The sequence below is a fragment of the Magnolia sinica genome, chromosome 17, assembly GCF_029962835.1.
Source record: "Magnolia sinica isolate HGM2019 chromosome 17, MsV1, whole genome shotgun sequence".
Classification (NCBI taxonomy): domain Eukaryota; kingdom Viridiplantae; phylum Streptophyta; class Magnoliopsida; order Magnoliales; family Magnoliaceae; genus Magnolia; species Magnolia sinica.
Window position 1 is genome coordinate 65147697 of NC_080589.1, and position 16337 is coordinate 65164033.

At 40.9% G+C, this 16337-nt stretch overlaps 1 protein-coding gene across 8 annotated transcripts in view; it reads left to right on the forward strand.

Annotated features, from left to right (window-relative positions):
* The window catches only part of LOC131231610 (serine/arginine-rich splicing factor SR45a-like), a 39642-nt gene that overhangs the window by 18717 nt on the left and 4588 nt on the right, over positions 1-16337 (forward strand). For 5 of the 8 annotated variants that reach the window (XM_058227870.1, XM_058227867.1, XM_058227863.1 and 2 more), the window contains one exon: positions 9595-9744. The exons of 1 other annotated variant lie outside the window; for it this stretch is intronic. In XM_058227870.1, coding sequence (XP_058083853.1) covers positions 9595-9744 — 150 coding nt within the window. Of the gene's footprint in view, positions 1-9594; positions 9745-9840; positions 9999-10838; positions 10903-16337 lie in introns of all 8 variants that reach the window. 2 more of the 8 variants (XR_009164463.1, XM_058227869.1) reach the window with 2 other exon arrangements.

Here is a 16337-nt window from a genome sequence, read left to right on the forward strand (position 1 = left end):
ATTACCATAAGACTAAGACCAGCCATGCGTTATGGACAGAATGTTGGGCAGTTAAAGAACAACATGTTCATAGATGAGTGTAGTTGAAATGGCAATGTTGAGATGGATGAGTGGCAAGAGGAGAAAAGATATAATTAGAAATGAATGCATTTGAGGGAACTTAGTAGCAGTATCAATTGGTAATAAGATGAGAGATTGTACACTTAGATGGTTTGTTCATGTACAACGGAGATCAAGAACCACACCGGTTAGGAGTGAGTTGGTACAAGTTAAAGGCTCGAAAAGGGAAAGGAGAAGGCCCAAAAGGACGTATATAGAGTTAGTAAGAAAATATTTGAAAGGCCTATGATCTAACTGAAGGTATAGCCCTTGATAGAGTTGAACAGCAGAACAAGATTCATGTAGCTGACCTCAATTAATTGTGACAAGTCTTAGATGATGATGATAAAAACAAAATAAACTTCCTGAACATGCCATAGAAACAACTGTCTACTCCCTACCCTATCAACTGCAAGGAGACAATCTCTAACAATTCTCTCTTTTTCCTGATTGTCTGCTTTCGAATTTGCTTCTAGGTGCACTTGTAAGAATGCCACTTGAATGCTATTGCATAATCCATCACTTCCTCAATCAGATTGGTGATTTTCCATGAGCAGCAATCAGATTTGCTCAAATCACCTTTGATTATTTCTGGAGACAGGTTGAAATTAAATTCTAATCTAACTCCTAAGAAGGGTTGCTGCCTCCACGTAATTGGAGTCACACACACCATCAGGGTCTGAGAACTCCGACACTTGCTGGGCCTTGATTCCCCACAAAGCACCCATTATACTTCAGCTTAGAAAAACCAGCAAGTTAGAAAATCAGCACAGGGTTTTCTCCACCTTTCTATAACCTTTGATTCTTTCCAACTGCATGATAAGATATTCTCCTGGAATCCTTACTATCCGCAACTTACAAAGAAGATCCTTAATTCTTTCTGATATTTGCCTCATGTGTATGAAGGATGCATAATCGATTGATCAACTATTTGTGCACTGCTTTGTTCATAAGGTATGGGTGTTCGTTTTGGGTGTGCCTAAGACAGCCTGGGTTATGTCGAAATCTGTGGACGGTCTCCTTTCAGTGTGGCATGGGAGTGGAACAGGGAAATTAGAGAAAGCTAAGTGGAGGCTTATGATTATGGCAGTTTTTCAGTCTATTTGGGGAGCTCGCATTGGGTGGTGCTTTCACAATGAGAATCGGGGTGTGGAGGATGTTATTAGGAACATAAAGTTGCTAGTTTTGGAATGGGCAGATGTAGATGTGGCTTTGGCTGCTAATTTCTCTTCTTTTTTTTTGAGCCTCTTTTGCGTTTTTTGCTTTTTACCTTTGCATTCTTTTCTCGCTTTTGGCGAGCTTTCTAATAAAGTGTTGTTCTCCCTAAAAAAAAGAAGATATTCTCCCAGTTGGACCATATCAGATTCTTCGTCCTTTTTCATCTTTTTATTTCCGTTACCCTAGTTCACAACCAAACCGGATGTTTTCCTAACAGTTGCATTCATTGAACTTGATTTCCCCTTGAAAATCCTACCGTTTCTTTCCAACCACAAACACCAGTGTTCCAGGGGAACTAGTCGATGGGACCCATGTAATCAATATACCAACCCTCGAAAAGCTCTTTCACCGAACTGGAAATCACCCAGATTGTCGAATTTAGCAAATGTAGTGGATCGTACTGCCCACTCATTTGAACAAATGGGAGCATATGATGCACTGATCTTTTGAATTACAACGCATGACACATCTGTTGGGTAGAGAAAAAGTACCTATCTTTAAAATGGTTAGGTGTTAAATTTTTTTTCTAAACAGGATGTCTAGCAAAATGTATTAACCTTTGAAAGACAACCATGAACCACACTCGGATGTGATTTCAAAATATCGCTAGGTTCATCAGAAAGAGCTAAAGAGATGGATCACACTGAGAAGCATCTGCTGGCTTCGAGCTCCCATGTGCATCTTTTAGCACCTAAAGTGAGGAGTATAGACCTCAACATGGGTAGGAACTGAGACAACAATTGTATTTCGTCATCTCTGAGACCATGCCTAAAGATTGGCCTTAAATAACATGGTTTTGAATATCTATTACATTACCCCTGTATTGGTTGTTACCTGATGATATCAGTCACCCCTTCATACATTATGGGGGTGAACCAGTATGTTAAGGGAAAAAAGGGCCGTACCGGCCAATACAGGCTGATACAGCATGTATCTTCACCAATATAGGGCCGTGACGGACGACTCAGGCTGATATAGCCATAAAGGCCCCATTTAAAAAAAAAGAGTAAATAAATAAAAATTTCCTTATTTTTTCACTTCTTTCTTCATTTGAACTTACGAAGGGAGCTTAGAAACTAATTTTAGACCTGCTAGGCCCAGTGAGAATGCGGCATCAATAATATCAATTGATATTACTAGTATCGCCCGTGCTCGATATGAAACCCCACCTAATTTCATGTTTTTTGGGATATCGGCAATATTATTGTGATTTATCTCGGCGATACATTGCAATATATTGCGATGTATCAATGATATCGGAAAAGTAGCTCTTCTTCTCATTCTCCTCCTCTACTATCTCCCTCTATCTCTGCTACATCTCTTCCCTCCTTTTGTTATTCCTCTCTCTCTCTCTCTCCCTCCCTCCCTCTTGCAGTCTGCAACAGTCTTTTCGAAATAAGAAAAAGGCTGTAAGCCTTTATTACTTTGGCCACGCGTCACCCCCATTTTAGGCGAAGGGGTCAACGGCTCAGGTTGGCCCCACCGTGATGTTTATGTGAAATCCAACCCATCCACCAGGTGTGTCACCCCATTCTAGGTCTGGGGCCCAAAAATCAGCCCCATCCGTGATTTAAGTGGACCACATGATTGGAAACAGTGTACACCCTTCAAACTATTTTCCTTGGTGTGGTCCATAGGAATCACGGATGGGCTTGATTTTTTGGCCCCATTTCTAAATTTTGTTGTGGCATCCAATGTTTTCAATATCGACGATATCGGTTGATATATCCCACAATATATCTTCTATACCACTTGTGCGATACGAAACCCCAAGTTAGTATCTGAAATTCTGTATCACAAAAAATATCGCATGATATCACAATGTATCGCATAATATCGCTAAATATCGTGACCAATCCCTTTTATAAAATTTTCGATATCAGTTGATAACGACGACATTAGTATTGCACAGAAATGTGTGAAGTGTAGGGCTTTCTTCAGAAAATTCGAAAAAAATCATTTTAATTTTCTCGTTTTTCATCCTCTATACTTCTAAGTTCTAACTAGATCTATTGTGGATAAAAAAAAATATTTTTTTTTCAAAACTCCACTTTTTTTTTTTTTAATTATAGAAAATTCCACTCCTAATGTATGCGCAACTCTATGTGGGTCTAAGCCACAACCACACACATCATTCACATGTTTCTATTTTTCTACTTCTTTTGCTTTTGAATGTATTACTTGTATTTTCATACAAATCTTCTTACATTTGTAAATTATATGAATTGACTTTGAATATATTTGCATCTATTCAGTTCAACAACACATAGATTAGGTGATGCAGGACAATTAACCACTTACTCTAAAAGCTCGAACTGATAGAGCATGGCGAATTAATTCTTTTATCTCATAACCCAGGCCCCAAGTCCATGGGTTAGGTCCTCGGCTGAACCCTCCTCGTGAGCCCCAAATCGATGGGTTCCGCTCCCTCATGGGCCCCAAATCCATGGGCTCCGCCTCACACGAGTCACCTGCTTCACACGGGCCCCAAATCCATGGGTTATGTGGGCCACCCACCCTGAGTGTGCCCTTGCATCCCACAGGCAACCTCACTCAAGCTCGGTGTGAAAATGCCCCCGCATTAATTACCCCCGGTGAGGAGTCTTGAACACGAGACCTCCCACTCTGATACCAATTTGATGCAAGACAATTGACCACTTGCTCTAAAAGCTCGAACTGATAGAGCATAACGAATTAATCCTTTTATCTCATAGCCCAGGCCCTAAATCCATGGGTTAGGTCCTCGGCCCAACCCTCCTCGTGGGCCCCAAATCCATGGGCTCCACCTCACACGAGTCACCCGCTTCACACGGGCCTAAAATCCATGGGTTATGCTGGCCACCCACCCCGAGTGTGCCCATATGGAAATGGGGCTAGTACATCGAAGATGGGGCAAGCAACACACATATCACATGCTTTAAGTGTTGGCAACTAGGACATCATTCTTTTCACCGTCTTGAACATCAGTCTACAATTAAAGTAAATTTAGCTGAGGAAGGAGAATATGTTAAAGACACTCCCGATTGCGTGCAAACGGAAGTTGAAGTGGACACAAAATATGAGGAATCATGTTGGGGAAGATGTAACTAGAGGTGGGCATGTTGGACCTGATCCGGTGGATCCGACCCGACTCGGTACCGTTCCGAACAGAACCGACGGCTTAAATCGACCCTGATCGAGTTTGCTAATCTAAATCCGATCTTTTTCGGGTCAGGTTCGGATAGATGTGTATCCGAACAGAACCGATCCGAAAACTCGAACCGAAATGGTCCGACTCGACCCGACTCGACCCGACCCGGATGTAAATATATCTCTAAATAAAAGTTTAACCGCCAAGGCTTTTCATTCGGCGCCAAAAAAACCCGCCCAATGTACACCCAAGCCCCCCGACCTTATCTCTCTATATCTATGTCTCTCTCTCTCTCTCTCTCTCTCTATTTCTGCCTCTTTATTCTTATTGAAGAAGAAGGTAAAAACAAGACTAGCTAGATGTCCTTTGATGGATCAAAATTTTCTTTGGTTGCTGTTGGGTTATGGAGCTCCGTGGGTTTTATCTGTTGGAGAGAAACATATACCGAGATATGATGTATGGTTGTAAACGAGAGAGAGAGAGTCATAGCAGGTGCATACAGCTGTTTGTCTTGACAGTTACACCCGAAGTTGATGGAAGCGCCTATGTACAACGCAAATTAGCTGGTGTAACGGGTCTGATCACGAGGTATGTGTTGTATCCAAACCGTCCATCCATTTGGCGAGCTCATTTTAAGGCTTGGGACAAAAAATAAGACGGATCTAACCATCAACTGGACCACACCTAAAAAACTAGTGGGAGATTGAACGTCTGCCGTTGAAACCCTTTTTAGGGTCACAAATTTTTGATCAATATAAAATTTGTTTTTCCTCTCTTCATTCGGTTACTTATGACCGTATGAAATTTATTTTTCCTGTTCATAGACAGATTGGATGTAAAATAAACGTTATAGTGGGCCCTACAAATTTTTTAACGGTGAAAATCATTATCTCTATTGCTATTTATGGCGTGGTCCACATGATCTTTGGTTATGATTCATTTTTTTGGATAATGCTCTAAAATCATCTCTATTGTTAGATGAACGGTGTAGATATAATAAATACATCACTGTGGGGCCACGTAAGATGTAACTTTGATCTCCTTTGAACCATTCTCACAACTCGGAGATCGAGGAGCGTCGGTGCTCTCTTCGCATGACATGTACTAAGAACAACTATATATGCTAGCTAGTGCTAGCTACAGGGTTACTCAGTACGATCCTATCATACCGAGTAAACTTGGTTGGGCCAAACGTGAATGTATCTGGTCTATCCACGCCGTCCATCCATTTTTCCATCCTATTTTAGTGGTAGAGGCCAAAATTTAAGCATACCCAAAGATCAAGTGTACCATATCATAAGAAACAGTTGCAGTAATGATTTCCACCGTTGAAACCTTTGTAGGGCCCACAGTGATGTTTATTTCTCATCCAACCTGTTCATGAGATCACATAAACATCGATGAAGGGAAAACACAAATACAAGCTTGATCCAAAACTTCTGTGGCCCCCAAGAAATTTTCAATGGTAGGTGTTCAATTCACACGGTTTCTGTGGTGTGGTCCAATTGAGGTTTGAATATACTTCGGTTTTAAGTTCAACCCCTAAAACTATCCAGTAAAATGGATGGACGGAGTGGATAAAATATATCAATCACTGTGGATCCAACAGAGTTTACTTAGTACGCTTAGCGTACTGAGTTACTCGGTACGCAATCCACTTCCGTACTAGCTGCAGGCAACAATTATAAAGCTTCTTCAGGAAGCTATATCTCTGAGTAAAGCTTCTTCAAGAAGCTACATTCCTCTAGTTTTTATCGTACTGATTACATTATGTGGGCCATCTTGAATTTTTTTGATTTATCTACACCGTTCATCAGTTTTTTTTAGATCATTTTAGGGGTTGATAATAAATTTTAAATATATTCAATGATCAAGTAAATTGCACCGTATAAAACATTGATAATAATGATTTTCATGCCGTTAAAAAAAACTGAACGATCCTGGCCTTGCCCAATCTGATCCGACTGGGTTTTCCTGACCGGGTCGTACTCGGATCGGTTAAGGCCAACAGGATTTCGAATCTGTTCGGGTTAGATTATCGGGATTCGGTCCCGGATTAGATCGAGTTCGGGTATGGCTCTAAAAAATCCGAGTAGAGTCGAGTTGGACCAAATCCGGTCCGACTCGGTCCGATGCCCACCTCTAGATGTAACAGATGTGTATGGTGATAGGGGAGAGTCGTTGGTTAACATCGGAGATGGGGCAAGCAACACTCATTTCACGTGCTTTAAGTGTTGGCAACTAGGACATCATTCTTTTCGTTGTCCTAAACATCAGTCTACAATTAAAGTAAATTTAGCTAAGGAGAATATGTTGAAGACACTCTCGATTGTGTGCAAATGGAAGTTGAAGTGGACACAAAATATGAAGAATCATGTTGGGGAAGATGTAATAGATGTGTATGGTGATAGGGGAGAGTTGTCGGTTATCCAACGCACTATGCTATTGACGCCTCGAGTGATTGATGATGAGCGATGGTTGCTATACAATATCTTCCGCACACTTGTATTTCTTGTGGGAAGATATGCACCATTTTGGTAGATAGGGGGAGCAGTAACAACATTGTCTCACAAGAAATTGTCGATAAATTAAAACTCAAACAACATAAGCATCTACAACCGTATCAGATTCGTTGGTTCAAGAGAGAGAAGTTTCTGTAATTCCAGAAGCTTAGTTTCCCTGTATATTGGATCTAAGTACAAGGATGAAGTGTGGTGTGATGTGGTCACCATGGATGCATGCCACATTTTGTTAGGGAGACCGTGGTTGTGGGATCAAGATATGATACATTTGACTCAGGCCAACACCTATTCCTTTGTTAAGGATGGTGTTAATATCACATTGCACCCAATGAAGCATATTCCAACACCTAAATTTGATGAGGAGGATGGTAAAAAATCGTTCAGTGTGCAGAAGTTTGAAGAGGAACACAAGAAGATTGACATCATTTATGTCTTGGTTGCTAAAGAAGACGCAAAGCAATTAGATGTTTCGCCTCCTATACAAGAGTTCATTTATGACTATAAAGACCTAGTGCCTGAAGAACTCCCAGTTGGACTTCCTCCTATGAGGAACATTTAGCACCACATTGATCTCGTGCCAGTTCGAGTCTACTGAATCTTGCACGCTACCGGATGAGTCTAGTCGAACATATTGAGCTCCACCAACAAGTACTGAGTTGCCACAAAAGGGTTTAATTCGGGAAAGCATGTCACCATGTGTTGTTCCTGCATTATTAACCCCTAAGAAAGATGGATCTTGGAGGATGTGCGTGGAAAGCCATGAGATAACTGAATTACTATCAAGTACTGGTTTTCTATTCCTCACTTGGATGATATGTTGGACATGCTACTACATGGAGCAAATGACTTTTCAAAGATTAACCTAAGGAGTGGATATCATCAGATATATTTTCGGCTCGGGGACGAGTGGAATCAGACATGAATTTAACGGGGTCCAAAAGGCAAGACCTACATATGACCTGATTTCTTAACGAGTCCAATAAATGGAACTTTGGCCTGTTAAAATTAGGTCAGGTTTGTCAGCTGCCCATGGTCTGGGTACCCATTGACAACCCTTATACTAGAGGCATATATCCCTAGGTTGTGGATTATAAGACCTTAAATATTGTGCATGATAAATTTAAATCTTCATTGTTTTTCCTCATTTTCTCATAGTTTTTTCAAACGCATGCACACAGTTATTTTATACTTGAACAACTATGGTGGCGTCGAGTTACGTGGGCCCCACCATGATGTATTAATCCAATCTGTCTGCAAGGTGCAAACACACACCCTTGTGTTTTCCGAGGAATCCAAATATCAAGCCTATCCATTACTCAAGTGGGCCGCATCATAGGGAAACAGTTGGGGGCAATGTCCACGCATGATTACATTGAGGCCCACACAATCCGTCACCATTGTAGGCTACAATAGTGTTGACTGTAGCAGATCAAAACCCTGCATGGGTGCATGCGCATCTCTCTCTCTCTCTCTCTCTCTCTCTCTCTCTCTCTCTGCACGCAGCATGCGCATATGTATGTGTGGTGTGCATCTATATGTTTGTATGAGGTGCTCACATGGTAGTTCCAGACTGTGGGGGCCCACATCAATTTTGCATCCGATCCACCTCATTGCTCATGTTCTTCCCCTCATGCTTGCTGTATAAACCAATATTCAGGCCGATCCTAAACTTTAGTGGGCCTTAACGCAGGGAGCGATGTAAAATGATGCCCGGACCACTAAATTCACGTGGTGGGTTTTGGAATGACCTTTTTTTTTTTTCTTGGTGTCCCTTCATCCTAGTGGGGTGTGGCTGTTGAATGGACTAGATGGCATATACACAACATGTTGGTCCCACAAATAGTGGGCAAGGTTTTATTGGTTGGATATCCCCTCTCAATAGGGCTGTCAAGAGGCGGGCCTTCAGGCTGCATTTTGAACTGTTCAGGCCATTCCTATTCAAATTTTGCATTTGCTAGGTCCAAGCTCAGCCCATTGACAGCCCTATCTCCCCATTATTCCTTGTGGTTTGGCCCACCTGTGTTTCTATACAGGCTGATTTTTGACCCCATAGCCTAACATCGAAGGGTGCATCTGGTGGATGGGGTGGATCCAATGCACAATTGATGTGGTTTTGATACTATACAGGTGATTGCATTTGGACCCCACCATGCAGTGTGTCAGCCATCTGAACCGTCCATCAAAGGAAACCCACCATGAAAATGGGGCCCCCCAAAAATCAGTTGGATCTGAAAATTAGGTGAGCCACACCATTTGGAACAATGCCAAAACATTGCGTGGTGGGGCTCAAATGTGTTCTAGAAGGGCCTAATGTCTGGTATATCGCCTTATCCAGGTGGGGCATACACAATGAACAGGTTGGATTGTGTATAGCCGTCGTGGTGGGCACCACAACCAAACCAACAATGGGTACCTCCTCTAGGATGTTTTTTTTTTTGGGTTGGCTTGGGTCTCTGCGATACAGCATGTCGGGGCACACAGAGGTCACCAGCATGGCAACTTACCATGTCCTCGAATGCATGTGATCATTAACATTAACACACACACACACACACACACACACACACACACAAAAACATCTATGTAGAACTGGTGCATTAGTATTAGGTTCTTTTTCTTTTGCAGGTTGTGGAATGCCATCTGGTCATGGATCCCCGCACAAGAGAATCTCGTGGATTTGGATTTGTAACTATGGAAACTGTGCAGGATGCAGACCGCTGTGTCAAGTATCTGAACCGTTCAGTACTTGAAGGCCGATTGATCACAGTGCAGAAGGTACTAGCTTTTCTTTCAGCCGTGGATAAACTATATAGTGTCATGAGCTGTGTGGTTCTCCATATCCGATCTTTTGATAGCACTGCTCATCTGCAGAAATGTTGCCTGATAACTTTTGGCAGCAGGTCTGGTGTGTGTAGCTCCATCGAACTCACAATCTAAGCTCTTAACAGTCAGAACTTCCCCCCTTCTCGACATGAGCTCTACATCGACATCTTCAAATCATCAATTCAAATCCGACTGTTTTACAAAGGGTTGTATGCCCTGTATTCTTTTTCTTAATTAATAACAGCGTATAAACATGGTTGTTTTGAGAAATGCATGGCTACTTCTGATAGTAGATTCTGGATCCTATTTTACCACGCCTGATGATGTGTGCTAGATCAAGGGCATTCATCTAGTGGGCCCCTCTATGTAAGTTTTATGGCTCACTATCGGGCTAGTCATTCATCAGGTTGGCCGCACATATAAAAAGAATGGATGATTATAAGGTATCAGTGGTCCACATTCTTCATCTATGTGTGGCCCACCTTCTGACCAGACTTTCAGGCAGTGATGGGCTTACCTGATGAATGACCTGGATCTCACAGATGTGCCACATGGCATGTGTGGGGAGAATGATATGCCATCATACTCCCGCGAGTTGCCCTAATAGGGCTCTGGTTGGTTTAGATCCTTGCTTAATGAATTTTGTAGAGGCATATAAAACCAGTTACAAATGCACAGTTTATTTGGTCTTCTATATGTGTTCCGTGGGGCTTTAATCTAGGTCACTTTCATCATATTTGCAAAAGCGAGGATTATGAACCTCACTACCTCAAAAAACGTGGCCAAGATATTTTAGAGAATGACAGAAACAGCCCTTGACAATGATGAAGCAGCCTTGAATCTGTTTGGAGCTTTCTCCTATTTCTTTGTTGTTTTCATCATTCAATGGGGTGGTCTCTAGTCTTTGGTTTTTGTTTTGTTTTATTTTCTTTTTCTTTTTTCCTGAAGTTCAAATTTCAGTTGTCTAGCTGTATGAAGTCAGTCTACCGGAGTTCTCTGTCTCTGTTTTTTGATGTGACATTCCTCCTTGATGTATATATGTGCAGGCAAAAAGGAAACGTGGAAGGACACCTACTCCAGGTAGATACCAGGGTCTGAGAGAAAAGAAAGGTACATAAGGGAACTGATCATGCGTGCATGTGTGACAAAAGCATTCAACTTTTCCTAGTAGTCAATGGAAACTCAGATTTTTACCCTTAAAAAAAAATCCTTCGAGTTTTGTTATACACTTCCACATAATTTTGATGGGTTTCTCTCGGGAACCTGGCCTCTTTAGGCTTTATGGGTGTGGGAGTTCTTAGAAATGAAGCAGGGGAAATCCTAGTGGTCTTCTTGGGGCCTTGTTGTAGGTGGGATCAAATGAGGCAGAAATTATGGTGCTTGAAGACAGGCTGCATATATGTTAGTCCAATTTTTCTGGGAACTTAGTTGAAGGACCCTTAACTTAGGTTGTGCTCATGCTTCGATTCCCTGCTTCAGAATCTCGCTCTCACTCCCGCTTTCTACCTACTTGTTTACATTTTGAAAGAGATGCTTCCGTACTCCCGCGCCAAATTCATTGCCACTTGGTTCACGCTTCATGCAACTATACCTTGGACCAATTTTATCATAGAAGGGGATTCTTGAAATGCCATTAAATGGGCTAATGTAGGAGGCCCTTTGAAACAAATTTTTTTCTTCTACATAACAGATTAGTTCTAGAGTGGCCAATGGGAGGAGTGTTTTGTTTTCTGGAATAATCCTAGGAAGGTAAAGGAAATAGCCAACTCCCTTGGGTCATTGTTGGCTCCTTGTTACCCTCCTATGATGCTGTATCTTGTGTCTATTTTGTCTTTGATTGTTGCCCAAATTTTGGCTACCAAGAACTGATCATGTCTTCCATGCGTTGCCGTGGATTTGAATATCTCTGATGACATCTTTAGGATATTCATCGCCCCACAAGCTACATTTCACTTCTTTTTTTTTTTCCCTTCACTGATATGGAAAAACTCACTCTATTGAGGCTATCTCTCTCTCTCTTTGGGCCCTATGGTGGGTTCAACTCGTCAACAGGCAATGGAAATTCATTCATATATCACCATGATAGTTGTCTTCCATGCGTTGCCGTGGATTTGAATATCTCTGATGACATCTTTAGGATATTCATTGCCCCATAAGCTACATTTCACCTCTTCTTTTTTTTTTCCCCTCACTGATATGGAAAAACTCACTCCATTGAGGTTCTCTCTCTCTCTCTCTGGGCCCTATGGTGATCTTTTGTCCCTTGCCCATAGTGTTCGAATTGTCTCCGATATTATCAAAATATCTCCAATATTATTTGTCTCCAGCTTAGCGATACCGATAACACTGGTAGTATCAGAAATTCCATGTATTAGCAATATATCGCTAAGTATCGCCAATATATCAATATCGCTAATTTAATTGGCAATAGTTTCAATAATGTAAATTCTAGGTGTCTGTTGTTTTACCAATGCATCAATATCGTCAATGTATTGCCAATATTTTCAACTGTGTAAATTCTAGGTAATGCTTGTATCATAAGTGTATCGACGATATTTCAATAGTAAATTTTATTTCAAATTTTTTTTTTTTTCATGGGCACATGGTTATATGTAGTGTTCAATTTGTCATTGATAATATTGATAACATCTCGATATTATCGATATCGCAACATTCGCGATATTGAGACCATAATCTTTCATTTCCTTTTCAATTGTTAATGATTTCTTGGTGAAATATCATGTGTCGTTGATATTTTGCAATATCAATGGATGTTTAGATGGAAGGTTGGATGGTTAAATAGGCCAGATAGGATGGTTGGATTGATTTCTTACAACAACACATGCTTTTAAGGGCCCATTAAATAGAAACTTGTTATGTATGCATTCTTTTTGCAAATTTTTTTATTTCTAAATATGCCAATATGTCCATTTTAACATCTCCTGAAGTTTTGCCGAAAATTCCACCGTTTTTCCCATGTTTCCCCACATTTCCGGTTATCAGCAATATTATCGGCGATGTCGATATTGTTTCCATATACTTGGCCAGTGAAACTTGTAGCGATACCGATACTTTGAGCACACCTGCCCGTGTCATATACATGTGTTTACTCTTCTGAAACAACTACTTCCCCACTTTTATGCCCGAATCATCTCCTCCTCCCCTAGGGCCTGTTTGATTTTTCATCTCAATTGTAATTACCATGTAAATGGGTAATCATTATTTACCAGGTAATTACCACATCTTTCCTAATAACGATGTGACCACTTACTTTCTTAACACTTAAATCGAGAAATTTATGAAATCAATGTGGGGCCCATCGTGATATATGTGACTTATCCGCACTGCTCATTTGTTATGCCAGCTGAATTTAGGGCATGAGCAAAAAAATGAGGTAGATCCAAAGCTCAAGTGGACCACACCACAGGAAACAGCAGGAATCAAAAACCTATCATTAAAAACTTCTTGGGGCCCTTAAAAGTTTAGAATCAAGCTGATGTTTGTGTTTTCCCCTTATCCATGTCTGTGTGACCCTTTGAACGGGTTAGATGATGACAAAACCTCAATGTGGGCCCAGTCAAGGAAACAACTTTCAACGGTGGACGAATTACGGCCACTGTTTCCTTTCGTGTGGGCCATTCGAGTGTTGGATCTGCCTCATTTTACGTCTCATGCTCCAAAATATTCTAATAAAATAAATGGATGGTGCGGATATATCATATATATTACGGTGGGGTCCACATATTTAAGTCAACACTTTTGTACCGATTTTCGAGATGGATTTACTCTCACATTTTGCAAACATGGTGAAAAAGTAATAATTACTTATTTACCAGGATTTACTTGTATCATGAAAAATCAAACAGGCCCCTAGTGATTTTTGCAACTAAGGTGACAGTGTAGGATTTTGGATGCTGATAAACATAGGACATACACTATTGGAACTATATTGCTACCTTCCGAATCCTTCTCATAAAATGGCCAAAATGCCTGTGAAATGGGGTGAAGACCCTCAACTGCTGACTACAAGTACAACATTGTTAATAGCAACATTTATAATGTATAACCTTCAATTACATTTAGAATGTCATATGACTCATATCCATACCTTCTCATCTCTCTCTCTCTCTCTCTCTCTCTCTCTCTCTCTCTCTTCTTTTTTTGTGGCTCTTTCATAGAGTTCGGGTATGCTTATATATTGCTAGCTGATACCCAGACTTCACATGTAGACATTTTTTCTTGGATTTGATCTTCTCCAATTGAAAGGAATTGTTTATTAAGACAACTATTCTATCGGCTATGCTATTTGGAGCCAAGTGTTGGGAAATGAGGCGGGTAACATCATATAGTGTCTTTACTGTGGAGATGAGGATGATAGATGGATGTGTGGAAGACTAGGAAGGATAGAATCAAGATGGAGGTCATCTGAAGCAGCCTAAGAGTGGACCCAATAGGAGATGGAATGATGTAGAGCCAAATGAGATGGTTCCTCCATGTGCTAAAAAAGCCTATTGAGAGGGCGTGGAGAGCGGTGGTGGGAAGGGAGATGAAGACTTTTCTCTTGTTGAGAATGGAGCTTGGGAATAATTAACAAAACAAGATTTGTAAAGAAGAACCAACTAGCCAGGACGAGGCTCTTGTTGATGATGTGATCCTTTCCCACTCAATGCGAGAGTTCAGTTCAATACCAAATGTGCACTTATGAAACACCGGATTATCCTTTTCTTTTCCAAGAGATGATTGACATACCAACATTGTTTCCGGAAGTCCATGTTTAGATTGTTCTGGGGGATTACAGTATGGGGAGTGAATTCCTTTTTTTTTTTTTTGGAAAAGGTAGCAAAATTTTATAAGATTGGAGAGTACCATGGATAGGCGAAGATGTGGTGCTATTGTCAGTTTGTCACCCCAAGAACAAGGGGTTAAAATATTAAGCTCCATCAAGTGACCAGAAGCTACAAGTGATAACAAGCAAATTGGAAGTTGTGACCATCAGCGCTGAGGCTAAGCACCCGATATAACATGAGGTCGCAATAATCTCCTAGTCCGTGGCCACAACATGTCACAAGGTCCCTAGAAGCTCCTCGGAAATATTCCTAATTCTGCCCTTCCTAAAGCCCACTCAGCTGAGTGGCCGTTTGGACGTACCCTCTAGAGGGGCATTCGAGGCCTAAAACACCATTTTGATCCAAACAATAGTTAATGCTGTGTGCTTGGATGCACGTTGCAAACCCCTGGCTCATCTCCTGCTCAACAAAATGGGCACGGAAATGCCAACTCAGCAAAAATCAATCTGATCTGTTTTTTGCGAGTTGACTGATAACGCAGGCTTCAAAACCCCTTTTTCAAAAATCCTCTTTTGAGGAAGTGTCCAAACAGGCCCTAAAGTAGCATCAGTGGTACATTTGAATTTGAATTCATGCTTATTGACATTTGTTTGCAAGAAGGCCTTTTTCTTCCACTGAGTAGTATGAATCATTTTTTTTTCCCCAATATGAGCCTTGGATCTTCCATTTTTTCCACTATTTGAAACATCATGCCGGTAATTTAAGTTTGGTGGCTCCGGTTCTTGTGTAGGTAGGTCTGAGCACTTGGCTTCTTAGCTTATTTTCCAACTGCCAACATTGGTGAAAGCTTCCTTATTATTATTATTATTTTTTTTCCGTTTATGAGGAACAATGTCCAACGCATTCTTTCCTATTCCATTCAAGATTCTGAATTTGAAATTGATGGTTGTGCATTTGAATATTGATCTTAAATTGCTATCTAGGGGATTCTGATTTTGTCGGCCTTCTTTCTGTTAGTAGGATAGACAACAAACCTACCATATATTGCTGTAATTAGGAGATGTAGGTGCTGCTGTTATGCCGTAATTAAGGGCTGTAATTAGGAGATATAGATTGTGCTGTAATTAGGAGATATTATGCTATAATTAGAGGATATAGATGCTGCTGTTATGCTGTAATTAAGGGCTGTAATTAGGGGATATAGATGCTGTTGTTATGCTGTAATTAAGAGCTGTAATTAGGGGATATAGATGCTGCTGTTATGCTGTAATTAAGGGATGTATTGTAAGTAGGGAAAATGATTTCTATATAAGAAAAGGACCACTCAGTTGAGGGTCATTGAGCAAATCTGACATGGTATTAGAGCCACTCTCTGCAACCTTCTCTTTGGTCTAATTTTCGTGGTTCTAGGCTTTGGTTTTCTGGGTTCTTGGGTGCTGGTTCTGGTTTGCAGTTTTTTTTTTTTGGGTGCATTTCGAGAGATTCTAGTTATGGCTAACAACTCCAACTCAGAAGTCTTTCAAACTCGGTTTAATGGGAAGAATTATGCTGCCTGGGAGTTTCAGTTTCAACTTTTTGTCATGGGAAAGGAGTTGTGGGGAAATGTTGATGGGAGTGATTCAGCACCTACCGATCCTACGACGTTGGTTCAATGGAAGGTGAAAGATGCTTACGTGATGACTTGGATTCTTGGGTGTATTGATCCACTGCTTATACTCAATTTAAGGCCACATAAGACGGCTAAATCGATGTGGGAGT